This window comes from Mus musculus, chromosome 14 (assembly GCF_000001635.26).
Source record: "Mus musculus strain C57BL/6J chromosome 14, GRCm38.p6 C57BL/6J".
NCBI lineage: Eukaryota > Metazoa > Chordata > Mammalia > Rodentia > Muridae > Mus > Mus musculus.
Genome location: NC_000080.6, coordinates 110,731,649 through 110,757,287, shown reverse-complemented (window position 1 = coordinate 110,757,287; position 25,639 = coordinate 110,731,649). Strand labels below are relative to the sequence as shown.

The window sequence follows — 25,639 nt, the reverse complement described above, 5'->3', positions numbered from 1 at the left end:
AGAGAGAGAGAGAGAGATCCAACACTGGAGAACTCTGAGATAAGGAGAGACAATATGATTAAAACACCATTATTTCCTGGCCATTGTTAATGTGCACCTGCCATTCATGGCTTGGATATTTTGTATCTATGGAATGAAATAACTGATCATGACAGTTAGTAAGGCCTAAAGAACAAGAGGCTTACCTATAATCATTAAGACTGTTTTAAGTTTTGTATTTAACTAATGCTAAGATTATGCTTAAAATATGTTATCAGCATTATCATTTTTTTCTATAGAATGCTACAAATTGCACTCAAAACAACTCTTCTTTTTGTTTCAATTGAACGTTACAGAACAAGTGAATTTTGTTTAAGTGCTGGGAGCAAACCAAAGGCCTTCCAAAAGCTGTGTAAGCTTCTACCCCTGACCCACACTCCCATCTCTACAGCATCTTAAGCCTCATCATTTCTTTCCGCTTGTTAATTAGACAGTAATTTATATACTATAATGTAAGGCTAAGGAATTCAAGATACAGTTCATAAATTTCTGCTACTGGAAAACAGACATATGTTCAAGTTGGCTAAAACTAGATAGATATATCAGTACAGGTAAAAACAGTATACAGCACATACTTTCCAATTGTCCAGAAGAAATTTTGTTCACAAGACTTGTCTCTTTTCTTTATTTATTTTTTTGGCATTCCCTCCTCCCAATATAAAATAATAATATGAGAACATTGTGTTTTCAGATGTTTGGAATTTCTCTTCTCTCTTAATTTCTGGTGAGTGACAATTCTAATGTGGAACTTGCTATTTATGCTATTAAGTAGGTTTGAGTTAGCCAATCAGTGTATACTCTGACAATCATTCCCTCATTTTAGTTTAATGCCCACTCTTCATCCTCCTATTTCTCACAATTTTTCCTGTCCTCTTGGCTCTGCCCCAATTTTAATACACACAATGCCAAGGAAATAGATAAAAGAGTGAATAGATAACATAATACAGAGGAATCATCATAAAATCCTGGACGACCTAAGTGTATACTTAGGTCAATAACTGAATAAAAATCCAGTTGTTATTCTTGCTTTTTGATATTGTACTTATCATCAGAGTGAATTTTTCTGAAGTGATATGTCAGGTTATGTGTAATCTTAGGGCAAGAAGAAATCTAAACAGTATGTGTTTGGAGAAACAAATATGGGTATCTAATACATTCATTTTATGAATGAAATGATCAGGCATTTGGAATGCCATAAATAAATAAGTTCTTATAATCACACTGTTAGAGAACTAAAGAAGTAAACTTTGTGAATCCTCAGAAAGATTTTAAAATGTATAAGATTAGAAGAAACAAATATTTTTAAAATATGAACTACTTAGGAGCTTGTATTCTTCTCAGCTAATACAATTAAAATCAAAATGCTGCAGTTATTACATAAGTAACTAGATTCACTTTGATGTGTAAATATAATTTCATACGTAGGTGTGTGACATGCAGCTTATAAAGCAGTCTAAATAATCTTATTTATTTAAATACCTTTTAAAATAATTGCACTTCCATTGTAAACAAAAATCTGAATAAGTCAGAAGCAGCAGTGGCCCCAAATTTTAGCTTCATTATAAAATATTTTCTCTAGTGGGGAAAATAATGAAGCCTGAAAACTATAGTCGCACATCAGGCTTTTGATTTATTTTTAAATGGTGAATGAAAAAGCCATGTTCTTCAGAGAAGCAATTTGTGTCACATTTTAAATTTAATTAGTGCCCAATTTCAACTCAAAACACCAAGCATAAAATGACAGGAAGTAACTATTGTGCAGGAAGGCTGCTTGTCGTTTCAGTGTGTGTGTGTGTGTGTGTGTTGAGTATACTGCTGTGCAAGAAACAATTTCAGCATTATATTATTCATGGTTCGTTCATAACAAAACACATTATTAAGCATTTAAAGCCACGTGCAATCATTTCCATCAAAATTCATTTGCTCTCTATTTGATAAAAAATAAATAAATAAATAAATAAAGCAGTGCAAAGACCGTTTGCAGAAATAGGAGGCACTGAACAGTCCCAAGGTGGAGCTGTCTCCTGTGTTATATGACACTGGCAGATTAAAGCACTTCTGATGGGGAAGGGCTTAAAGGCTGAGTCAAAAGCCAAGAAGTCTCTTTATTTACGCCTACCTCCCAGTCCTTGGCAATCTGACTAATAACAAACTGAGCTAACTAGAAAGACTCGACCGAGAGGAAGGAGAGCTGTACAGCAGTCTGGATCTACAACCAAAGAAAGCAAGAGTGAACACCCCCGGGTCTCCGCAAAGCGTCTTGTTTATTTACAGTGATCAGCAGCTTGTCAATGGTTAACTATATGCAAAACAAAGTCAGCATAGCTGTGAAGTATGCTGTGAATATTAATTGGGGGAGAAAGGGACTCTGGCTTCAGGATGCTCCAGTGTGTGTTCTGCCTGCAAGACTTTCAATGAAAATTAAGGGCTCAGTGTTTCGCCTTCGACCAGATGTTTTAACTTTCTGAAGCTATGAGACTTGAGAAAAAGTGATATTTGAGGAGAAAGTGCACTGTGGTCCTGTGGTTGGTGTTTTCTTTTTCAATAAAGAACCTGATTGACTTTGGACACTTCTTCCAGCTGGGCATTTCATATCGCACCAGGAAGTGACTGCTTTACAGGTAAGAGGAATGTTTGCAGCTTTTTTTTATATCGATATTTGTATTATCTTGAAGACAGTGAAAATCTCTCTCTCTCTCTCTCTCTCTCTCTCTCTCTCTCTCTCTCTCTCTCTCTCTCTCTCTCTTTCTCTCTCTCTCTCTCTCTCTCTCTCTCTCTCTCTTCCTTAAAGGATACTCATTTTATCTTTGTTCACTGGCCAAGCGAATGCCGAAGCAGATGCTTTGTCTCCTGAGCTGTGGGCATTTAGTTCAACAGCTGGCTGATTCCATAATATGCGATTCTTTCTTTTTAAATACGCAGTTTGTTGTTAGAAGCTAAAAGTGTGTGCCTTCTGAGGCACAGCTGTATGCTATGGTTGAATTTCAAGTATAGGCACATTAGGCAATGCTTTGAACTTCGTATGATACTTTTATATGGTTCTGTCATGAAATTATATAGTCTGAAAATATGCCATTGGAGTTGTGGCTATTTTAAGATTATATTAGATATGGGCAATAGAGGCTGATTCTTGATAGCTATACATTTCTGAAAAGATTTAAAAATACACCATGCACATTTTAAATAGCATAAATTGCTTATAAGATAAAAAATAAGCTGTTAACATCTGGAAAATATTTACTGGGTTCTCAGGATGCTGCTGTTGATGAAATAAATCAAACTCCTTGTTAGTAATTTATGAATTACTTAGACTTTCTGTGAGCCAAAGCACAAGCGGAAGGCTCCAATACAAGCTCCTTCCTTCTGAGCAGAGTGCTCTGGACTGTTTAAAATTAGTCTTTCTCCCCATGGAAATGTAGATCCTCCTAACTTTGCCTTGACATGCAAAGGCTTTCTATTGTTTTGTACCTTCAGTTGCCTTTTGCCTTCCAGAAACTTTGGATTGTAAGTTTCCAAGGAAACAATGTATTTTCAGGGACCAAAGTTTACTTTCAGGCTTATTGACTCAGTCTGGGATATTTAATCTGATTGTAATTAACATCAAAGTTACTATTTGTTTTTTATCTACAAAATTGAAAGCATTAATCAGCATTGTAATGCTCAATGGTTATGAACTATGGTGCTTGTCTTTCAACTTCATTTATCTACTTATGGCCAAATATTTAAAGAAAGGAACAAGTTTATATATATATTTAGATTTGTATGTGGTTCTCCTTGTCTCTGAAATCATTTCAAAGTGAGTCTGAGGACTGCTGATATACTTGTAGTGTTGTGGGAATTGATGGCTTATATAAATGGTTGCTTACTAATCTATCACTTTTTTTAGGCATCTAAAGATTATCCTGAAACATTTTAAAGGTGTGCAGTTTATTTCAGACCTCATTTTTTGCAAGTGCATGCCTTATGGAAGGTTGAGTTGTGAGGTGACATTCAGTGTCCAACATCCTGCTTAGTGTGTCCTCTGCAAGTCACTGGCCAGACCTTCAGAGCAGGCATTGCTTGCTTTGTTGTTTCATTTGTTTGTTTATTTAGAAAATATTGATATACATGTTATCAATTCTTTTTATTTAACTAAGTTTTACTTCATTCATGAGGAAATTTAAAAGCAGCAGAAAGTTTCTCACATCTAGATATCCAAGATAAAGTGCCTTTTTAAAAAAAATGTGGGTATTTTTAAGCATATACATTTGATGCTCAGAAGCATCGTACAAAAAGCCTCAGGGGAAAAAAAAGAGCCAAAACAAAGTCATTTTTATACTACTATGTTTTATTATACAATGAAAGACACATCTTCCTTAATCTTTTAAAGTGAATTTTCAACACTATGCATATATTCTGCAAAACCAAGAAGAGTTAAACCAAAGATATGCTTATACATAAATAGTTATCTCAGGTTTCCTGAGAACATAGATGCACTTACAAGTGCATACATGTTTATACACACATTCACAACATTGTGTCATGTATTTATCACCAGTGCTCTACTATTTTATCTCATTTCACACACACACACACAGATACACACACATAATTTTCTGGCATTCATAGAATTTTTTGCAAGGGAAATTAGTTATGGTATATTCAGAAATTCAGTTATGAACCAAGTTGAAGTGTCCAGTTAGCCAGGAAGCATTCTCTTCTCTGTGAAAAGAACTATTTAATACGTGTGATCACAAGTGCAGATATAATATTATAATGTTTAATTAACCTTAATTTTGAGGAAGATACAAGTTAAAGTACTCTGTTTAAATGTTGATTCAAACTAAAAGAAAATGAAGATGCAGCAAGTTATTCATAGTTTCATGGCAATTTTCTTTGTATACATATCTTTTCAGACACTTCTCCCTGCTTTTGCATTTAAAATCCCTTGTTATTAATCTTTTTTTTACAGAGTCAGATCCAATCATATGACAAAATGAAGCTGTGGACTTATCTCCTTTATCCATCTCTTCTTGCTTGTCTGTCTCTACAGTCCCAGTCACCAATGCCCTCAGTCAGAGGCTCTTGCGACACTCTTTGTAATTGTGAGGAGAAAGATGGCATAATGATAATAAACTGTGAAGAAAAAGGAATCAATAAATTATCCCAAATCAGTGTGCCACCATCACGACCTTTCCACTTAAGTTTATTAAATAATGGCTTGACAATGCTTCACACGAACGACTTTTCTGGACTTACCAATGCCCTTTCAATACACCTTGGATTTAACAATATAGCAGACATAGAGACTGGTGCATTTAATGGCCTTGGGCTTCTTAAGCAACTTCATATCAATCATAATTCTTTGGAAATTCTTAAAGAGGATACCTTCCATGGTTTGGAGAACCTGGAATTCTTGCAGGCTGATAATAATTTCATTACGATAATTGAACCAAGTGCCTTCAGCAAGCTCAACAGGCTAAAGGTGTTGATTTTAAATGACAACGCTATTGAGAGTCTTCCTCCAAACATATTTCGATTTGTTCCTTTAACCCATCTAGATCTTCGTGGGAACCAGTTGCAAACATTGCCTTATGTTGGCTTTTTAGAACACATTGGCCGGATATTGGATCTCCAATTGGAGGACAATAAGTGGGCCTGCAATTGTGAATTGTTGCAGCTAAAAAACTGGCTAGAAAATATGCCTCCACAATCTATAATTGGTGATGTGATATGCTACAGCCCTCCACCTTTCAAAGGGAGTGTACTGAGTCGCCTGAAAAAGGAATCTTTTTGCCCTACTCCACCAGTATACGAAGAGCATGAGGATCCATCAGGATCTTTGCTGGCCATAACATCTTCAACAAGTGACAGCCGCCTATCAAGCAAGAATACATCCATTTTGAAACAACCTACCAAAGCACCAGGTTTGATACCATACCTTACAAAGCCATCCACTCAGCTTCCAGTACCTTATTGTCCTATCCCTTGCAATTGCAAAGTTCTCTCCCCTTCGGGGCTTCTTATCCACTGTCAGGAGCGCAATATAGAAAGCTTGTCAGATCTACAGCCTCCTCCACACAACCCTAGAAAGCTGATTCTTGCAGGCAACATCATTCACACCTTAATGAAGTCTGACCTCACAGACTATTTCACTTTGGAAATGCTTCACTTGGGAAACAACCGCATTGAAGTTCTGGAAGAAGGATCGTTTATGAATCTGACACGACTCCAGAAGCTTTATCTCAATGGCAATCATCTGACCAAACTCAATAAAGGCATGTTCCTTGGTCTCCACAGTCTCGAGTATTTGTATCTTGAGTACAATGCGGTAAAGGAAATATTACCAGGGACCTTCAACCCAATGCCTAAACTGAAAGTTCTTTATTTAAATAACAATCTCCTTCAAGTTTTACCGGCACATATCTTTTTAGGTATTCCTCTAACTAGAGTAAATCTTAAAACAAACCAATTCACCCATTTACCTGTAAGCAACATCTTAGATGACCTTGACTTCCTGATACAGATTGACCTTGAGGATAACCCCTGGGACTGCTCTTGTGACTTGGTTGGATTGCAGCAATGGATCCACAAGCTTGGCAAGGGCACCATGACTGATGATATCCTCTGCACTTCCCCAGGGCATCTTGACAAGAAAGAATTAAAAGCCCTCAACAGTGATCTTCTTTGCCCTGGTTTAGTGAATAATCCTTCCATGCCAACCCAGACTACTTATGTTATTGTCACTTCTCCCACAGTGGCGGCAGATACAGCTAGTACACTCTTCAGTTCTCTCACTGATGCTGTGCCCCTGTCAGTTCTAATATTAGGACTCCTGATTGTGTTCATAACTATTGTATTCTGTGCCGCGGGGATCGTGGTTTTTGTCCTCCACCGTAGGAGAAGATATAAGAAGAAAAAAGTAGAGGAACAACTGAGAGACAACAGTCCTGTACACTTGCAGTACAGCATGTATGGTCATAAAACAACCCACCATACAACGGAAAGACCCTCTTCCTCTCTCTATGAACAACACATGGTGAGCCCAATGGTTCATGTCTACAGAAGTCCATCCTTTGGTCCAAAGCATTTGGAAGAAGTTGAGGAAAGAAATGATAAAGAAGGAAATGATGCAAAACATCTTCAAAGGAGCCTGTTAGAACGAGAAAATCATTCACCACTCACAGGTTCAAATATGAAATACAAAACTACAGACCAATCAACAGATTTCATATCCTTTCAGGATGCAAGCTTATTATATAGGAACATTTTGGAGAAAGAGAGGGAACTTCAGCAACTTGGCATCACAGAGTACCTAAGAAAAAATCTTGCTCAGCTCCAGCCAGAGGTGGAGGTTAACTATCCTGGAGCCCACGAGGAGCTAAAATTAATGGAAACGTTGATGTACTCACGACCAAGGAAGGTGTTGGTAGAACAGACTAAAAATGAATACTTTGAGCTCAAAGCTAACTTGCATGCTGAACCCGACTACTTAGAAGTCTTGGAGCAGCAAACATAGAGGGGCTGCTTGTGGGCTTTTGCAGAAATGCTGGGATTCTGACTTAAGTTCACACTTTTGAAATAAGTGCCTTACGTGGGTGTTATCAATCAGAATTCAGCACAGCCGTAATCCTATGAGAGATGAAAGAAGAAAGTGAAACTCAGGGACAATTGAGGAAGCCATGGCATTATCATCAGGCAATATAGCCTGTTCCAAATAAAACAAGTCCTTGCATATAACTGTTGCAAGGAGTACGTAGTATTGCTCCATATGCTTACAAGTATTTCATAGAATTTCTCTTGCACACCTAAAGGGTTGAACACATAAAAAGCTCCAGTTTTCTTGGATACTCTATTCATGACTAAATACAATTAAATTTCATCAGTTAAGCATATACCTGTATATATATACATAGTATGTAAGGAATTTATTCATAATCACATATATGTCAGAAATTTATACTGTCAATCACACTAAATTTTCTCACAAAAAGTGAAAGGGGAACTGGAACTTAAATTTAAAAAGTGGCAATAGTAAGTGAAAATGTACAATTTGTAATTACGTGCACCATTAACGATTCCGAATTTTCAACAAAGGGTGCCATTGCTAAGGTTTCTGAATTCAGACTCACGATGGCAAATAGTTCCTGTGGGATAAATAAGCAAATGTGTGAGTTTAATCTACACATTTTCTGTGGATATCTTTTGATGTAATGCTGCTGTGAACCTAAGGTATGTGATTTGTGTTCGACATTCTATTCTTCTTGGGATATTTTTTTTTAAATGCTACTGAGATTCTACTGTATATATGATTAGAGCACTTAGTAAGTTTGCTTCTTTTCATAGTGTTAATTATTTGTACAACTGGATGATAATGATAAGAAAACATGTCTTTTGTGGCATGTAAATCAAAGGTATAAAATGAATAGTAAAACTTATTTTATTTTTATTGACATACACTGATAGGTCGTGTAGATTAGTAGCAAGAGGCGTTTCTACAGGTAAGTGTTCTGAGCTTCCTCAGGAGAGGGACAGTGTAGCTTTATTTTACAAGAAGGTATCACTAGATTTCTATGAACTATTTATTCTGTACAGTTTTGTATATTTTTGGTTCACAAGATAATTATACTTGGGTGCCTTTTAAGAAAGTTTAAGATTATTGCTCACTTCAATAAAAGTAAAATGAAAACATTTCTCAAAGTGTTTCAATCAATTATTCTAAGCTGTGATTCAGTCATGTTGTGATTATCACCTCAGTATACTCTCTGCATATGGAAAAGGCTGGTTCTATTTGTGTGTGCATAGAAGTCCTGTGTTCATCACACACACGAATCACTCAGTGTAATTGGAATCTGTGTTTTTAACACATTGCAATCCTGAACACTTGTTGGGAGAGAAATTAATGAAAAAAAATGTACTCTTGTCCACTCATGTAACAATGTCTTTCAGCAATGTCTGAGTATTCTACCAGGTATTTCATCTTGCAATACTCAAATTCTTTTCCTACTACCAATACTGTGATATCTGGGCCAAAAGGTTTCAAGACTAGATCTGAGCCTAATCTGTAATCACAGTCACTAGATTTATATTGCAAATTATTTCTTACATGAAAGGAATCAAAACTTTAAAGACTCATTGTAAACCAATATCACTTTATTAATTTCCAGAACTTGGAAAGACAACGTGCTTGTGTTTTTGCCTCAGAATAAAACTTTCTAGGTAAAATGCATGTAATAAGATTTCTTTATGTTTGTAGAAAAACTATTAAGTACAGTGACTGATAATTTCTCCAAGGATGGAGTTTACCCACAATACAATGAGTAAACAAAAAACTCTTGAGCAAAAAATGTGTTATCCTATTTCTCCTACCCAGTTGAGTTTCTGCCGATATTTTTTATCCCAATTACAACCATAGTCGTATTAGCAAGGTCTGAAAATCCCCATGCCTTAGGAATCTTTGAAGTGGATCTGTGCATGCAAGTACATACATGCTTGAAGAAAACTATGACTTCAGGACTATCCTTCTCTTTTCAGTGCAGTAACATTTTATATCTCCATGGATTTTTTTTCATTGCTGAAATTAATAGTCTTAATTTTTCAACTTATTATCAAGAGAAACAAAGTTATTTATGAAACCATGTAAGTATATTCTTCAAGTTACAGTTATCCACAAAATTAAAAGCAATAAAATATGAGTAAAACTTTAAAGGATGTGAAAAATATTATAGCTTCCAAGGTGTACCAATATTTTAGGTAACTGAATATTTATTTCTCAGTAGATATTCCCTTGCCATGTATTTTCCTACTAATTATTAATTGTTGGCTTGTATTTCAAATAAGGTATGATCTGTCAAACATTTTTAATTTAAGTCTTTGATTATTTACTTTTGTTCTATATACCTTTTTTATTAAACAAAATGAGAGCTATTTCATTACTTGTTTACAAAGTCACTTGGCCCCTGAGCTAACAGAGTAACCCAGTGCTCCAATTCTTATTACAGTACTTTCATCTTTGCCATATGAGGTGGTTACCTGAACACACCTTAATTATATATGGTTACTTTCTTGTTCCAAGTAGAAATGATCTTGTTTTCATTGTGTATCGCTGTATATCTTTAGTTATGTACAAAATTAAATTTCTGTAATGTATTGACAGTAGTATAATATTTTCGCAACAGTATTTTTAATTCTGGCTTACTCTATGATATGTAAGTTATAGGAAGATTTCTCAGAAAAGTCACAGTAGCCAGTAAATAACATGCAAGTCCTCGTGACGTTAAGACATCGAGGCCTTCCATTAACCTCCATCACTGGACTGAAATTTTAAAATTTATAGAAGAAAAATTATATCAACTGTGCTGCCTTTTTACAATCAATGTCTTGTATTCTGGCACAGACAAAGCCTCTTTCTACTGATTTCATGTTAAATAAACTGAAGCATCATGTAAGCTGCCTTAAGCTCCCTTGATGCCTTGGCCAACTAATTCAAAAGGCTTAAGATTTGAAGCAGGATTGAAAAACTGACATATGTAAACCCCTTTTCATTAACGTCCCACTTTAGAAGTAATGGCTTATATCCCTTCATGTGATTATAGGACTTTGTTGTCAAAGCTATATGTTTACATTTATTAATTAAAATACCTATATGTGATCTCTATTAATTTATCACACATGTATTTATATCTGATATCTACTAACTGATAAATATATATTCCACGAGATAATATAAATTTGTATTACCATTTGTATGTGGCAACTGTAAAGAGATATTAATATTCTTAATATTAAATTGCACTATTTTTGTATGAGCATTAAATTATTTAAAATACTTTAAAAGATGAGGAGACTAACAACTTGCTAGCTCTTAGTCATGCATTTTTTTTCCAGAAAAAAATATACACAGAATTTTTAACAGAGCCCCTCATATGGTTGATAGTCAATCAAACAATCAGTAGGAGTATTTCCCTACCTGTAAGACTGTAATTTCTGTGTCTATACAAATGCCATCTAGATATCGTCAAGTGGAAAATGGTTTACACAGTGTAAGAAGGATTTTTTCTATTTCTCTTGACCTTCCAGTATTTTATGAGAGTCTTATAAAAATGACAAAATTTTAATGTAAATAGGGAGATTTTGATTTTTCTGTTCCTATCCCAGCCAGATTAACCCTGTATCTGAGGAACAAATTTAAAAAATTACCTCATGACTTTGGAATGGACTTATAATTAAGAACACAAAATTCAGAATCCCACTTTTTCTAATTCTTGATACACTGAAATATTTCCTTGGGTTCGTATCTGCAAATATGACTCAAATATTGTATATTATTGGCATTTAGCTAGAGTTATAATTTTAACATTACATTATTTTGTTAATGACTAGCCACTTACACAAGTAATAACTTGTATTATCCTTATTGATGCTATTATTTATTGAAGGTGGATTAATGCTTATTGTATACAATGCCATTCTTCGGTGTTTATAATGGGGTAGACAGCCAGATACAAAACCCTTTTCTAGCCGCTGTGAAAGCAAATTAAATAGACAATTACTCTTCTGTTAGTAAATGTCTTTCAGCAGATTAGTGAATGAAGAAAGGAAACAATTCAAAACAACACATTACAGCGCACACTGGTGTACTTCTGACTTGACTCAATTAGCACTGGGCACATTTGAAAAGGAGTATTTTTATTCCAATTTTTAAATGGAGAGAGCAAAAGACGTGGCCTTATAACATAATTTTTTTCCTTTTCACATGCAATTTTTTTAACCAAAACAAACATGATCATCCAAGGATTAATTAATAATATTAAATGAACAACTTACGTAAAATTTGTGAGAAATTAAATTTCACTTCATTAAGAAAGTATCGACAAAACAATCATATTCTCGAAATTATTTGATTGTAATGGATTCCCTACTTTCAAGGAAACCACCATTAGTGCAAATACATAGTACTTATTTTCCATATTTTCTTCATATTCTGAAGAATCCAAACACACAGAAGTCCTTATTATCTTATATCACTTGTAAGTTTATATAGCAACATATAGCAAAAGAAAGACGTGCATGTGAAAGTGCAGCACAGCTTTTTTTAAGTATCGGTTTTTGTATGTTTTTGTTGTTGTTGTTGTTGTTGTTGTTGTTTTGACCTTCTTTGTTTTTTTTCTGTTTTGCCCAATATTTGTCTTGTTTTGTTTTTTATTAATCATTTTATTCATTTACATTTCAAATGATATCTCCACCCACCCATCCACTCCTGCCTCACTGCTCTAGCATCCCCCTACACTGGGGCATTGAGCCTCCACAGGAGCGAAGGCTTCCCCTTCGATTGATGTCTGACAAGACCATACTCTGGTACATGCGTATCTGAGTCAAGGATCCCTCCATGTCTACTCTTTGGTTGGTGGTTTAGTCTCTGGGAGCCCTGGGTGGTTCAGTAAGTTGATGTTGTTGTTCTTCCTATGGGGTTGCAATCCCCTTCAGTCCTTCATCTAGCTCTTCCATTGTGGTACCTGGGCTCAGTCAGATGGTTGGCTGTGAGCACCTGCAGCTATATTTGTCAGGCTCTGGCAGAGCCTCTCAGGACACAGCTACACCAGGCTTCTGTCAGCAAACTCATCTTGGCATCAGCAATAGTGTCTGGGTTTGGAGTCTGCAAATGGTGGGACCATCTCTGGACAGCCTTTCCTTCAGTCTCTGCTTCAGTTTTTGTCCTTGTCTCCCTTTTGGACAAGAATATTTCTGGGTTAACAATTTTAAGATGACTCCATCCCTCAACTGGCGGCCATGCCTATCTACTACAGGTAGTCTTTTGTGTGTGTGTGTGTGTGTGTGTGTGTGTGTGTGTGTGTGTGTGTATAAATGAGTATAATATAAAAGTTATATATTATTGTAGTTATTAATATATATTAATCAGATAATTTGGCACTCCATCTTAGTACTCTAAAAACAAAACTACTTATTATATTACAGCAAACAAAAAGATACGAAATCATGGTACAGTCCGTAAGTCACCTGGAGCTCTTTCTTTCTTTCCTTCTCTCTCTCTCTCTCTCTCTCTCTCTCTCTCTCTCTCTCTCTCTCCTTCCTCTTTCTTTCTTTCTTTCTTTCTTTCTTTCTTTCTTTCTTTCTCTCTCTCTCTCTCTCTCTCTCTCTCTCTCTCTCTCTTTCTTTCTTTCTTTCTTCCTTCCTTTCAAACTCCAGATTTTATTCCCCTCCAGGTCCAGATTCCAACTATTCCACACCCATACCTCCTTCCTGACCCCTGTCTCCACAAGGATGGTCCAAGCCCCCAACCCCCACCTCATCCGACCTCTAAGTTCCCTGGGACCTCCAGTCTCTGAAGGGTTAGGTGCATATTCTCTGACTAAACCCAGACTTGGCAGTCTTCTTCTGTATTTGTGTTGGGGGCCTCACCTCAGCTGGTGTATGCTGTCTGGTTGGTGGTCCAGTGTTTGAGAGATCCTGGGGGGTCTACTTACTAATAAGTGGATATTAGCCAAAGAAAAAAAGAGAAAAGAAAAGAAAAAGAATAAGTACAAAATACCCAAGATACAGTCCACAGAACTAAAACAGGTCAACAGGCTGAAGGCCCCAATTGAGAACACATCAGTTCTTCTTGGGTGGGAGAAAAAAGCAATCACAAGAGGGGAGGGAGAGACCTGGGAGGGAAAGTGGACTCCAGGGGTGTTTGTTGTGTGTGTGTGAACATGATGTAGTATTGGGCAGGGGAAAATGACTGAAGCAATGGGGGCCAGCAGAAAGAATGATAACTACTTTTTAACAGTAAGGGAATGCACTGGCTAGTTTTGTGTCAACTTTACACAGCTGGAGTTATCACAGAGAAAGCAATTTCAGTTAAGGAAATGCCTCCATGAGATAAAACGGTAGGGCATTTTCTCAATTAATGATCAAGGGGGAAAGGCTCCTTGTGGGTGGGACCATCTCTGGACTGGTAGTCTTGGTTCTATAAGAGAGCAGGCTGAGCAAGCCAGGGGAAGCAAGCCAGTAAGTAACATCCCTCCATGCCCTCTGCATCAGCTCCTGCTTCCTGACCTGCTTGAGTTCCAGTCCTGACTTCTTTGGTGATGAGCAGCAATGTGGAAGTGTAAGCCGAATAAATCCTTTCCTCCCCAACTTGCTTCTTGGTCATGATGTTTGTGCAGGAATAGAAACCCTGACTAAGACAGGGAATAAATGAGATATCTGAAACCTGCAGTTTTCAACTTTCCTAATGCTGTAACCCTTTAATACAATCAATCACGTTTTATGACCCCCCTCCAACAATAAAATTATTTTTGTTACACTCTATCTGTAATTTGGCTAATTTTATGATTCATGGTGTAAATATCTGATATTCAGTATATCTGATATGTGACTCACAAAGAGGTAGCAACCCACAAGTTGATAACGACTGCCCTGGAAATATAGCTATAAATAGAAACACCTGCATACTGTGTGCCATAAGTTACTGCTGTGTTTGACCCATTCTTTTCTTTTATTTTAAGGATTTTTTAAAATTTGTTTTATGTATATGGGTGCACTGCAGCTGTACAGATGGTTGTGAGCCTTCATGTGCTTGTTGGGAATTGGAATTTAGGATCTCTGCTCACTCTAGTCAACCCTGCTCTCTCCAGTCAGCCTCAACCCATTCTTTTTTTTTTTTTCTTTTTTAATTAGATATTTTCTTCATTTACATTTCAAATGCTATCCTGAAAGTCCCCTATACCCTCCCCCCACACTGCTCCCCTACCTACCCATTCCTGCTTCCTGGCCCTGGCTTTCCCCTGTACTGGGGCATATAATCTTCGAAAGACCAAGGGCCTCTTCTCCCATTGAGGGCCTATTAGGCCATCCTCTGGTCCATATGCAACTAGAGACACAAGCTCTGGAAGGTACTGGTTAGTTCATATTGTTTTTCCTCCTATAGGGTTTCAGAACCCTTTAGCTCCTTAGGTACTTTCTCTAGCTCCTTCATTGGGGGCCCTGTGTTCCATCCAATAGATAACTGTGAGCATCCACTTCTGTATTTACCAGGCACTGGCATAGCCTCACAAGAGACAGCTATATTAGGGTCCTGTCAGGAAAATCTTGCTGGCATATGCAATAGTGTCTGAGTTTGGTGGTAGTTTGTGGGATGGATCCCCAGGTGGGCAGTCTCTGGATGGTCCTTCCTTCTGTCTCAGCTCCAAACTTTGTCTCTGTAACTCCTTCCATGGGCAATTTGTTCCCAATTCTAAGAAGGAACGAAGTATCCACACTTTGCAGTTTCTCAGAAAAATTGGACATAGTACTACAAGAAGATCCAGGAATACCTCTACTGGGCGTATACCCAAAAGATGTGCCAACTTGTAATAAGGACACATGCTCCACTACATTCATAGCAGCCTTGTTTATAATAGCCAGAAGCTGGAAAGAAATCAAATGTCCCTCAACAGAGGAATGGATACAGAAAATGTGGTACATTTACACATTGGAGTACTACTCAGCTACTAAAAACAATGAATTTATGAAATTCCTAGGCAAATGGATGTATCTGGAGGATATCATTCTGAGTGAGGTAATCCAATCACCAGAGAACACACATGATATGCACTCACTGATAAGCAGATATTAGTCCAGAAACTTAGAATACCCAAGATACAATTTGCAAAACACATGAAACTCAAGAAGAAGGAAGACCAAAGTGTGGACCCATTCTTTTCTTTAATTCTTAGAGCAGTAGTCCTTGCAAACCTCCTGTGTTTTTTAATGATAGTATTAAAGAGGCAATAGGAATCACAGTAATTTAATGGGTATATATTGCTACTGTGTTCAAGTAAACATGGAGACTTTTAACCTTGTATTGAAAGAAAAATATGATATTCAATCAACAATGGATTATATAGTTCTACATCATTCAAAATGATTTATTAGTTCATTTTAGAAGAAAATTAAAATTATTAAAAATGTAATTGGATGAAAAATTTGTGCTTGTGATAGACAGGAAATAATTGTGCAGCGCTGTGTCTTCTGCCAGTTCTGAAACTGTTGGTTATCCATCAACATATATATATATATATATATGTGTGTGTGTGTGTGTGTGTGTGTGTGTGTGTGTGTGTGTGTATGTATGTATATGTATATGTATATATATATGTATTATCCACCAATCATTTATATATATATGATTCTTTTAAAAACTTCTTTTAAGCATAAAATTTTCTAATAGTAAAATAGTACCAAAGCAATCAATATGCATTCAGTTGCCATATTACTTTGAGTTAGAATGTTAAGTCAATGGATGTGAAGAGTAAATGATTCAACTATATTATACTACACTTGTAGATTATAGCATCATATGTCATTTTACCAGTGCTTAGGTTCTAGCTCCGTGGTATTTTGAGTAAGTTAGAATAGAGGCCATGACCAAGGACATGACTCTATGTAAACTGCCTACAGGCAAGCATGACAATCTGAGTTTACAAAGAAGATCAAAAGAAAGAAAACAAACAAAAGGAAAAAATAAATAAAAATCAGGAGTGACATTTTACAGAGAGCGCACATCCAGGGGACTCACTGGCCAAATCACTGAGCTTCAAGTTCAGCAAGAATCCACCCAGGAAATAAAACAGTGGAGGCACTGAGGAACATGTTTGTTGATTTCAGGCCTCAGGATGCACAAGCTTGCCCCATTCCTCTGCCCCCCACCTGCAGCTCAACCCCCAATAGCAAGCACACATACAGGCACACACAAATACCAATATGTCAGTAACTGTACCATTTAAAGCCTAGAAAAAAAAAGTTTTACAAAATAATTGTTTCCAGTCTAAGTAGGTGTTATTTTGAAAGAAGTTTGGGACTTTGTATCAAACTGATAAAATAGTGCATATAAACCTTTCTCTCATACAAATACCACCTTTCCCACAGTCATAGACAGGAAAAAAAGACATTTGTAGTAAGCAATTAGTGTGTGACAACTGCTTTCAACTGAAATTCATAGTTTACATCAGAATCCTATTGCATATTTTCCCCTGGATTTTGGTAAGTGTTTTCATAAAGATGGACTTCTGCACTATCATTTTTCTTCCTTAAAAATCCTATGAGTGATCCTATTGATCATTCGCTGGGAACCTTTGACCTTTTACACTGAGTAGTGTTCTCTTTTCTATAGCGACATACAGCTGGAACCGTACTCCATGGGTTCTCTCAGGGTTGACTTCCTTCACTTATTGGTATTCAATGAGGTTCATTCTGTGCTCTCTCAAGCTTGACAGCCTCCTTATATCATTGAACAATATCCTATTATCTGGGTGAGCCATGGTTCGTTATTCATTCCATTACTAAAGAAAATCTTTGTGGTTTTAATTACGATTAAAGCGATTATCAACATCTGTGCGCAGATTCCCTTGTAAATATAAACTTTCAGTTGGGTACTTTCTAAGGAACATAATTATTCCATTACACATTAAACCTACACTTTGTTTTCAAAACAACAGCTTCCAAATGTTTCTGGTCTATTTTGGATTCCCACTTATAAGGAATAAGAGTCTATAATTTAAGATACACACCAGATTTGGTGAGGTCAATGACATTGGTTATTCCCATAGATCTGTAGCAGAATATCATTTAATTTGCCTACTTCTCATAATAATAGAAAATATTTTATTGTACTTACTTGAAATATGTGAGTGCACATGCATGCATGCATGCATGCATGTATGGACACAGAAATATAAATCACTTGTCAGGGAGGATGTGATAGGGGGTTTGGGGAGGGGAAGCCGGGAATAAAAATAAAAACAGAGTTCTGTTTATTTTGCATGTCTTTTAAATTCATTTTTCTCTTTATTGATTTAAATGATAATTTGTACAACTAATGTGGAATATTTTAATATATATGCATTTGCAAGGATATGCATTTAAAAATTTCATTCTAAGTCTCAGTTTTCATTGTACTTAGATTGCCAATTACAGGGCAGATGTATCTCAGTTTAGTAATTTACAACATAATATCTCTTTGATGTTAAGGTTGTTGTTGTTGTTGTTGTTGTTGTTGTTGTTGTTGTTGTTGTTCTTCTTCTTCTTCTTCTTCTTCTTCTTCTTCTTCTTCTTCTTCTTCTTCTTCTTCTTCTTCTTCTCCTTCTTCTTCCTCCTCCTCCTCCTCCACCTCCTCCTCTTCCTCCTTGTCCTTCTCCTGCTCTTCCTCTTCTTCCTCTTCTTCCTCTTCCTCTTCTTCCTCTTCCTCTTCCTCTTCCTCTTCCTCTTCCTCTTCCTCTTCTTCTTCTTCTTCTTCTTCTTCTTCTTCTTCTTCTTCAAAACACTGCCTATGATATATTCAAATTATTTAAATTTCATATATTTGTTTGTGATTCATTTTTTAAAAATTTCAGGATATACTGCCTGTATCCTATTCATTTTTGTATATAGACATTTTTCTAGCATAACTTGTTGAAAAGAGAATATGAAAAATATTTAATCAAATAAAAATTAAATTATTTATTTATAAGAAATTTCACCTAGAAGTACTTAAGTGTTACTAATATTATGATGACTAATGGAGTATAAAATATATTTTACAATATTTTCCAGTAATAAAGAGTCTTGATATTGGTCTTAGAAAATACAGTCATGGGTACAAAAGTATTCAATGTATGTATATAACAATAGATATAGCAGTATTTTTGTTACTGTGATCTATGTGAAACCTACTAAATATCATTACTGATACAAAAATTAGGTCTAGTCAAACTCCTGTATGCAATAATAATTTGTTTTCATTTGGTCAATCAAAGATTCACATAAAATCTGTAATTAATTTTACCTTTATCATTATACGACTACAAGTAATGAACATTTGAGAGTTAATTTTCCATGATCACATTTATAATATACCCAGATCATATTTTGTTCAGTTGAAAAATTTCAATCTTGTTACCTTATCAAACACCATCTCACATGATTTTTGGAAATGATTTGAAGATTAATATGGAACCTCATTTGCATAGAGGGTACCATGCTATCAGCCTATTATATCATAGTTTCCATATTTAATTTTAAATACTTTTAAATTTTGCATTCTAATTGTACCATGAATCTGTCATTCTTATCAATTGAACATAGATTTATTTTCCAGCACATATATGGTGTCTCATAATTGTATATAACACAGTTTCAGAGTACCCCACACATTATATGACCTCTGTGGGCACCAAGCATGCACATAATACATACATACATATATACATACATACATACATACATGCAAAACACACATAAATTGTAAGTAAAGCAATTTAAAACAAAAATATTTGAGTTATGAAAGGAATTTGTGTCTTTCAATTTCTCTATAGTTTTGGCTCAATAATATTTTGTTATTTTACATGAAGACAAATCTTCAAAGAAATAGTTATTTTCTGTGTTTAGGGAGAAGGTTATATTTTCCCAACTTGACTTCAAATCATAACGACAAAACATTCATAGCTCTGCTCTGTACAGGTGATTGGCAGCCAATGACTTGCAGGTCATACATAATAAACCTACCTGTTGTAAGGTTTGCTAGATTGGTCTTCATCTCCATAACCTTCTCCTTCAAATTGAAAATAAACTTTTCAATGTTTAAACTTCAATACCCCGCCCAAATACCTGCATTTGAATAGCCTGGTTGGTTAAAAAAATAAGTAAAACAAAACAAAAAACATAAAACAAAATTCTTAACTACATCATTTCATATAGTGTATTCTGATGCTCTACAGAAATCATTCCCCTGTGGTATTACAAAGCCACTATTAGTGTGAAGCTTTTGTAGGAATCATCTTATGTGGATGCCTAACTAGAGAAGAAGAACTTGGAGGCTGAGAGGATGAAGTTAAAATCCTGTGGGAAGCCACATGTGCCATTGCAGAGTGGCGCTGGCTACCACTGGCCACTGCCCATGATTATGGGTAAACAACCAATGTGCGCATGTGCATAAGAGGTTTTTGCTGAGTCACTGCCTGGCCTGACACATATTAATATGTGGTACACTGGTAGCATAACCAATCAGGTATGGACATGTCACTCCTAGGCCTATATAAGCAGCACCATTTCTGGGCTCAGGGTCTTTTTGCCTATGCAATCAATGCTCTCCCAATAAACGTGTGCAGAAGGATCCTATTGTGCCGTTGTTCTTGCTGACGAGACGGGCGCTCACAAAATCTTGTGTTTCTTGACTATTTTCTGTCTCATTCTCTTCATTCACACTTATGATCGGCCTTTATAGACACAGAGGGTGTGGGATCTCTAGAGACATCAGTGTCTGGAGACTTTTGAGACACATTTTCTTATAATGTTCTCCTTGAGCAGACCTGTCTGTCTCTTAGTGCTATTGTAATCACTAAATTCAGCTTAAAGAAAGTAGTAAATGCAATGTTATACATTATTAATGATAGCTGGCTGTGTTTTGGAGATGTTTCCGTTCTCCATGAGTTCTTATTTTGAATGGTTAGATAGATGCCAGTGGTTCTTAGTTAAGATGTGGTGGGAGCTAAGTTACATAGCACCACTGGAAGGTAATTGCTGTATTGAGAACAAGGATTATTGCCGTGGACTGAACTCTGGATTCCAGAATATCTTAAAAGAGGGAGGTATTATTAAAACAAAACAAAACAAAAACAAAACCAAAAACAAACAAACAAAAAGGACATCTGTTGCAGTAAATGTCCAACCCACATAGGCTCCAGCAATGGAAACATAGCTCATTTTATATGAATACATGCTGTGCACCTAGATTGGACAGATCTACCACTACACTACCATCTTCCACATCTATGAGACCCCTTAGAACTTGAGGTTTCTCCAGACCACAAGCTTCTGCTCCACTTTCCTTCTACCTCCTCCTCCTCTTCATACTCTCTCTCTGAAACTTCCTTCTTCTCCCAACTTTCTTCTCCACCTTTCCCTTTCTCTACCCAATCATCAGCTCTCCTTTATTTTACAAATTAAGGTGGGAAGAAGGTTTATAAAAAATCACCTGAGTGCTGACTCATTCCTTGTTCACAGCCTCCCACAGGAGGACAGAATTGACATCAAATATAATTAGCTCCAGGGCTATCCACAACACTTCCCAGTTTCTGTCCAAATAAAGTCTATTTTATCTAAAATATAATTGAACACAACTATTACTATTTTGTAATCTATAAAATACAAGAGACCAAACACCCAGTCCATCATCTTTGCTAATTAAACAGAACCATCTCTAGTTACTTAAAAGACTTATAATTTTACATCTGGCTATGTCTTGGCTTTAGTTTGAATGCCATCTGAAAACCATCCTCTCAAAGTAAAAAGCCTGAGTACGTTAGGAGACTATGTATTTTTTCAACCCCATCAGAAATCTAAGAACTACTGATACTAACTGAAAATATATAGGAAGCCTAACACAGCTCCCAAAATAGCATATTTATAGAGACCACTGATCACTTGGAAAGTCCCTTATTTCAACATGTTAGAGCATCAGCCTTCAGCCTACTGGCCAGGGTCATCTGACAGACTTAGAGAAACAAGAATATTAAGGACTAGCCTACTCTGCCTTGGCAGAATCAAGCTGTCCTAGCCTGTAATTGTGTCCTTTCTTTGGACAGTATTATGTCTGTAGGTGAAATGAGGCAATTCTTGCCTAGTGGCTGTTTCGCCACAACTGGAGTAACTTCAAAGATGCTCAGTTTCTTCTTTGAATCCAAGACAGGGAAAGCTGTCAGGAGCAGACTAATCTCAAAAAGTGAATAAATAACATTAAATATCATATTCTGTGGACTTCTGATGTTTTTGAAAACCAAATACCTATGTGAAGCAATCTGGACTTCTCTCTTTTACCTAGTCTCAGCCATTTCTGATTAAAATAACTGAAAACACCCTAACAATAAACTCAGAGCCAAGAATTTCTTATTTGGCCCGTAACTCACAGGCTTAAACATCTCAGATCTGTTTATAATAACAGCAATAGAAGGACTGGGTCTCAGTCTTGTACTTCAAAAATTTTAATATCAAAGACAACCTATAATAACCACCCCAGCCCCAAAGCCTAGGAAACTGGCTTTGAAGACTCTTCATTATTTCTTCAAGCTGAATAATGGACATTGAGATATTTTTGAAGAGAGGGGCAAAGGTAGGGAAAATGGGGAAATTCGTTGGCCTTAAGAAGGCCACATCAATGACTGTCTCTGATATCTGTGTCCTGACATGATCCGGATGAAAACTCAAGACATCAGGAATTTAGGCAAGTCAGTTCAGCATGTCTGATGATGAAATTCACCAAGTTCATCAAGACTGTGTATCCTGTAATATATAAATCTCAAAACAAAATTTTAAAACCTTTTTGTTTTATTCTCAAGCCAGGATTTAAACCCAAAATTCACAATGAGCCCACACTTGACAGAATATGAGTATCCTGAAAACTTCCACTAATAGCATATAGCTTTTAATTGCTAAGCTCTCTGCCTAGAGCAGCCATCCTGTTATACCATCTATGTGTTCTGCTCTCTACCAGGAGCCACACACATTTATTTAATTAATTAATAACTATTATAATATCTATCTGTTATGCTCTCTACCTGGAGCCACAGAACTCTATTAATTAATATTTATTCATAGCAGGTGATTATCACTGCTCTCTCTACTTGGAGTCAGTGACTAATATTCCCTATCTAGTTCTGAACCACAGGTGAAATTTCCCATCTTTAAGTACTATACTTTCTTATAAGAGGCAGCTTGTCAAACCAGGATTTAAACCCAAAATTCCCATGGAGCCCACGTTAGACAGACTTGTTAGAACAATATGTCTTTATACCATCTTTAAAGCCTCAGCCTTGTCTAGTCCTAGAACATCTGTTTTTGAGGCAATGACCTTTAATTGTCCTGAGGAAGAGAACTCTCCCTGTCTGGCACTGGGACCTGTGAGAGTCCCACCCCCCCCCTTCCCCAGGAGATGTGTTGCCCCATTTGTCTGTTTTTGCCCTACATTCCCTAATCAAATGTCAGCCTTTGCCACAGCTTTGACATATTCCATAAGGAATAGGCCTCCTTTTGATATTACTTTGCTTTTTCGTGCAGTCATTTCTGAGATGACCCTGCTCACCACAATTCAAACATTTTAAATCTTGGGTCATCTCTAGGTGACTAGTGGCATCTTCTCCTCTTACAGTCATATCAGGTGAGCAAGATCGAGCATCAGCTGTATATCTAATCCATTCATATATTGATGCTGACCTTGCCTTCAGTTGTCTGATTACTTCCTTGCCTTCAGCACTTGCATTTTCAACTAAAGACTCAATTATTGCCTTTCTTGCTGCTGAGTCTGATACAATCCTTTCCATAGCTGAGGTTAGCCTTTGTAAAAAGTCAGAGAAGGTTTCTTGTGGATCTTGTATGACTTGCGTAAATGGTTCAAGTCTTTTCCCTAATTCTGTGACTTTGTCCCAGGCCTTTAAGTCCACACAATGCCAGAGTTTCTTCATCATATACAGCCGGCCCCTCTAACTCAGCAAAGTGACCTTCACCAAGCAGTTGGTCTGTGGAAATCTCTCTACCCCTGGCCTTGACTCTCCACCATGTAAGCCATTGTGAATTTGCAGCAGGTTCTAATATTGCTCTTACCATATCCTTCCAATCTTGGGGAATTATGTTTTTAAGAATCCAAGAAGTCAGGACTTGTTTTACAAATATCAAATATATTCCAAAATTAGTGACACGTGCCTTAAAGTTTCTCAGATCTAACACATCCACAGGTTGCCATTCAAATTCTCGATAACCCTTTGTACAATCTTCATCTGGAGGTCTTTGTTGTATATTAAGTGGGGAGACTAAAGTTTGCTTTCTAATAACCTTTTGTTGGCTTTCTCTAATTTTATCTTCTGTCTTTACCTAAGCATCTTCCTTAATTGAAAATTTGAATTCCTGCCTTAAGTTCTGTGTCACCGCTTCATATCTTTCCTTTTGTTGCTCTTCTTGTTTTTGTATTCTCTGTTCAAGGTTCTACCTCCACATTTTGATTTTTTTTCTTTGTATTGCAATTCTGATAGTCTGCTCTCTATTTTATTTTGACTGATTAATTTTAAAAGGTTATTCTCCAAGTCTAACTTCTAATCCTCATTATATTCTCTCTGCTGCTCAGTCTGATCTGTGAGCTGATGCATCCTTTGTTCTAGCATCTTTCCAGCTCCTGTCTCCCACCTTCATTTTCATCTTTTTATCTCTTATTTTGGTCCATAATTTCCTGCGTTTTCAGTTCTAGTGTTTCGTCTAAGCCACATTGCCACGTCTTAATTTTCTCTTTCTGTTGTTCATGCTGTTCTAGAATTTCCTGTATTTTGTGTTCTAAACCGTGCTTCCATAATCTTAGCTTCTCTTTATGTTGCAATTCTAATATTGCAGCATCTGCCTTATTTTGATTTGCTAGCTTTAATAAATTATCCTCTAGACTATATTGCTAAGTCTTAAGCTTATCTCTCTGTTGCTCAGACTCATCTATGAACTTCAGAAACTTTTGTTTTAGCATCTCTTGCAGCTTTTGTCTCCTCATGTGTGTGTGTGTATTACCATATATACAATTCAATAAAATTAGAAAATCACTGCGAATTTATTTGTATCAAATAGCCATTATCAAATTCTTACTTGATTTAATTTTATACGATATAATTTGGTTGTGTATGGTTAATAAGAATATCTAATAATCTATAACAATGTTGTAGTGCCTCAGACCATTAAAGGCTATTTATTCATAAGCAATGACTTGAACTATAGTAGTTTCCCAAGTCAAATCAGTTTTATCACATCAGTTAACTAAAATATCCTTCCTGTATCACTGACAATTCAATCAGTTCCAATGCTTGATTCATATCCTGATATACTTACTATACACAAAATATTATAACTTGCAGTATGCATGATTAGTTACGTCAAAAAGATTAAAGATAACATCTAAATCAAGTGTTGCTCTTTTAAAATGTTATATATATATATATATGTATATATATATATATATATATATATATATTTGTATACACACACACACACACACACACACACACACACACACATATATATATATATATATATATATATATATATATATATATATACACACACACACATATATGTGCATACACGCACACATACATAACAGAACACTTCACTAATTTGCATGTCATTCTTATGCAGGGGCCATGATAATATTCTTTATATCGTTCTAATTTTAGTATATGTGCAGCCAAAGCAACCCCCAGGACTTCCAGGGATTAACCACCAACCAAGGATTACACATGGAGGGACCCATGGCTCCAGCTGCATATGTAGCAGAGGATGGCCTTGTCTGGCATCAGTGGGAGGAGAGGTCCTTGGTTCTGTGAAGGCTTGATGCCCCAGTTCAGGGGAATGGGGGGGGTGGGGAGGAGGGAGTTGGTGGGTGGACTCAGAAGCAGAGGGGAGGGGGGATGTTATAGAGCATTTCTGAAGCAGAAACAGGAAAAGGGGATGACATTTGAAATGTAAATAAATATCATACCCAACATTTTTTTAAATATATGTATATATATTGTATATATTACATGGAAGAAGGGACAGTAGGAGTAGCATAGAGAGGGGAAAGTGTGATTGGGACATATCT

The 25,639-nt window shown here is 36.3% G+C and overlaps 1 protein-coding gene and 1 non-coding gene across 3 annotated transcripts; one reads left to right on the top strand and one right to left on the bottom strand.

The window, feature by feature from the left end:
* The first annotated feature begins 2,083 nt into the window (after positions 1-2,083).
* Slitrk6 (SLIT and NTRK-like family, member 6) lies at positions 2,084-9,950 on the top strand. Of its 2 annotated transcripts, none has more exons than XM_006519009.4 (2): positions 2,084-2,660; positions 5,072-9,950. In XM_006519009.4, the coding sequence occupies exon 2, from the start codon at positions 5,084-5,086 to the stop codon at positions 7,535-7,537; it is 2,454 nt and encodes an 817-aa protein (XP_006519072.1). In that variant the 5' UTR covers positions 2,084-2,660; positions 5,072-5,083; the 3' UTR covers positions 7,538-9,950. The 2 variants fall into 2 exon arrangements, with proteins under 2 accessions (XP_006519072.1, NP_780708.1); NM_175499.4 differs by having other exon boundaries at positions 2,139-2,660; positions 4,991-8,710.
* A 15,199-nt stretch (positions 9,951-25,149) lies between these two features.
* Gm26255 lies at positions 25,150-25,252 on the bottom strand. The gene has a single exon (XR_003951334.1). It is a non-coding gene; the product is annotated as a U6 spliceosomal RNA (small nuclear RNA).
* Positions 25,253-25,639: the final 387 nt, after the last annotated feature.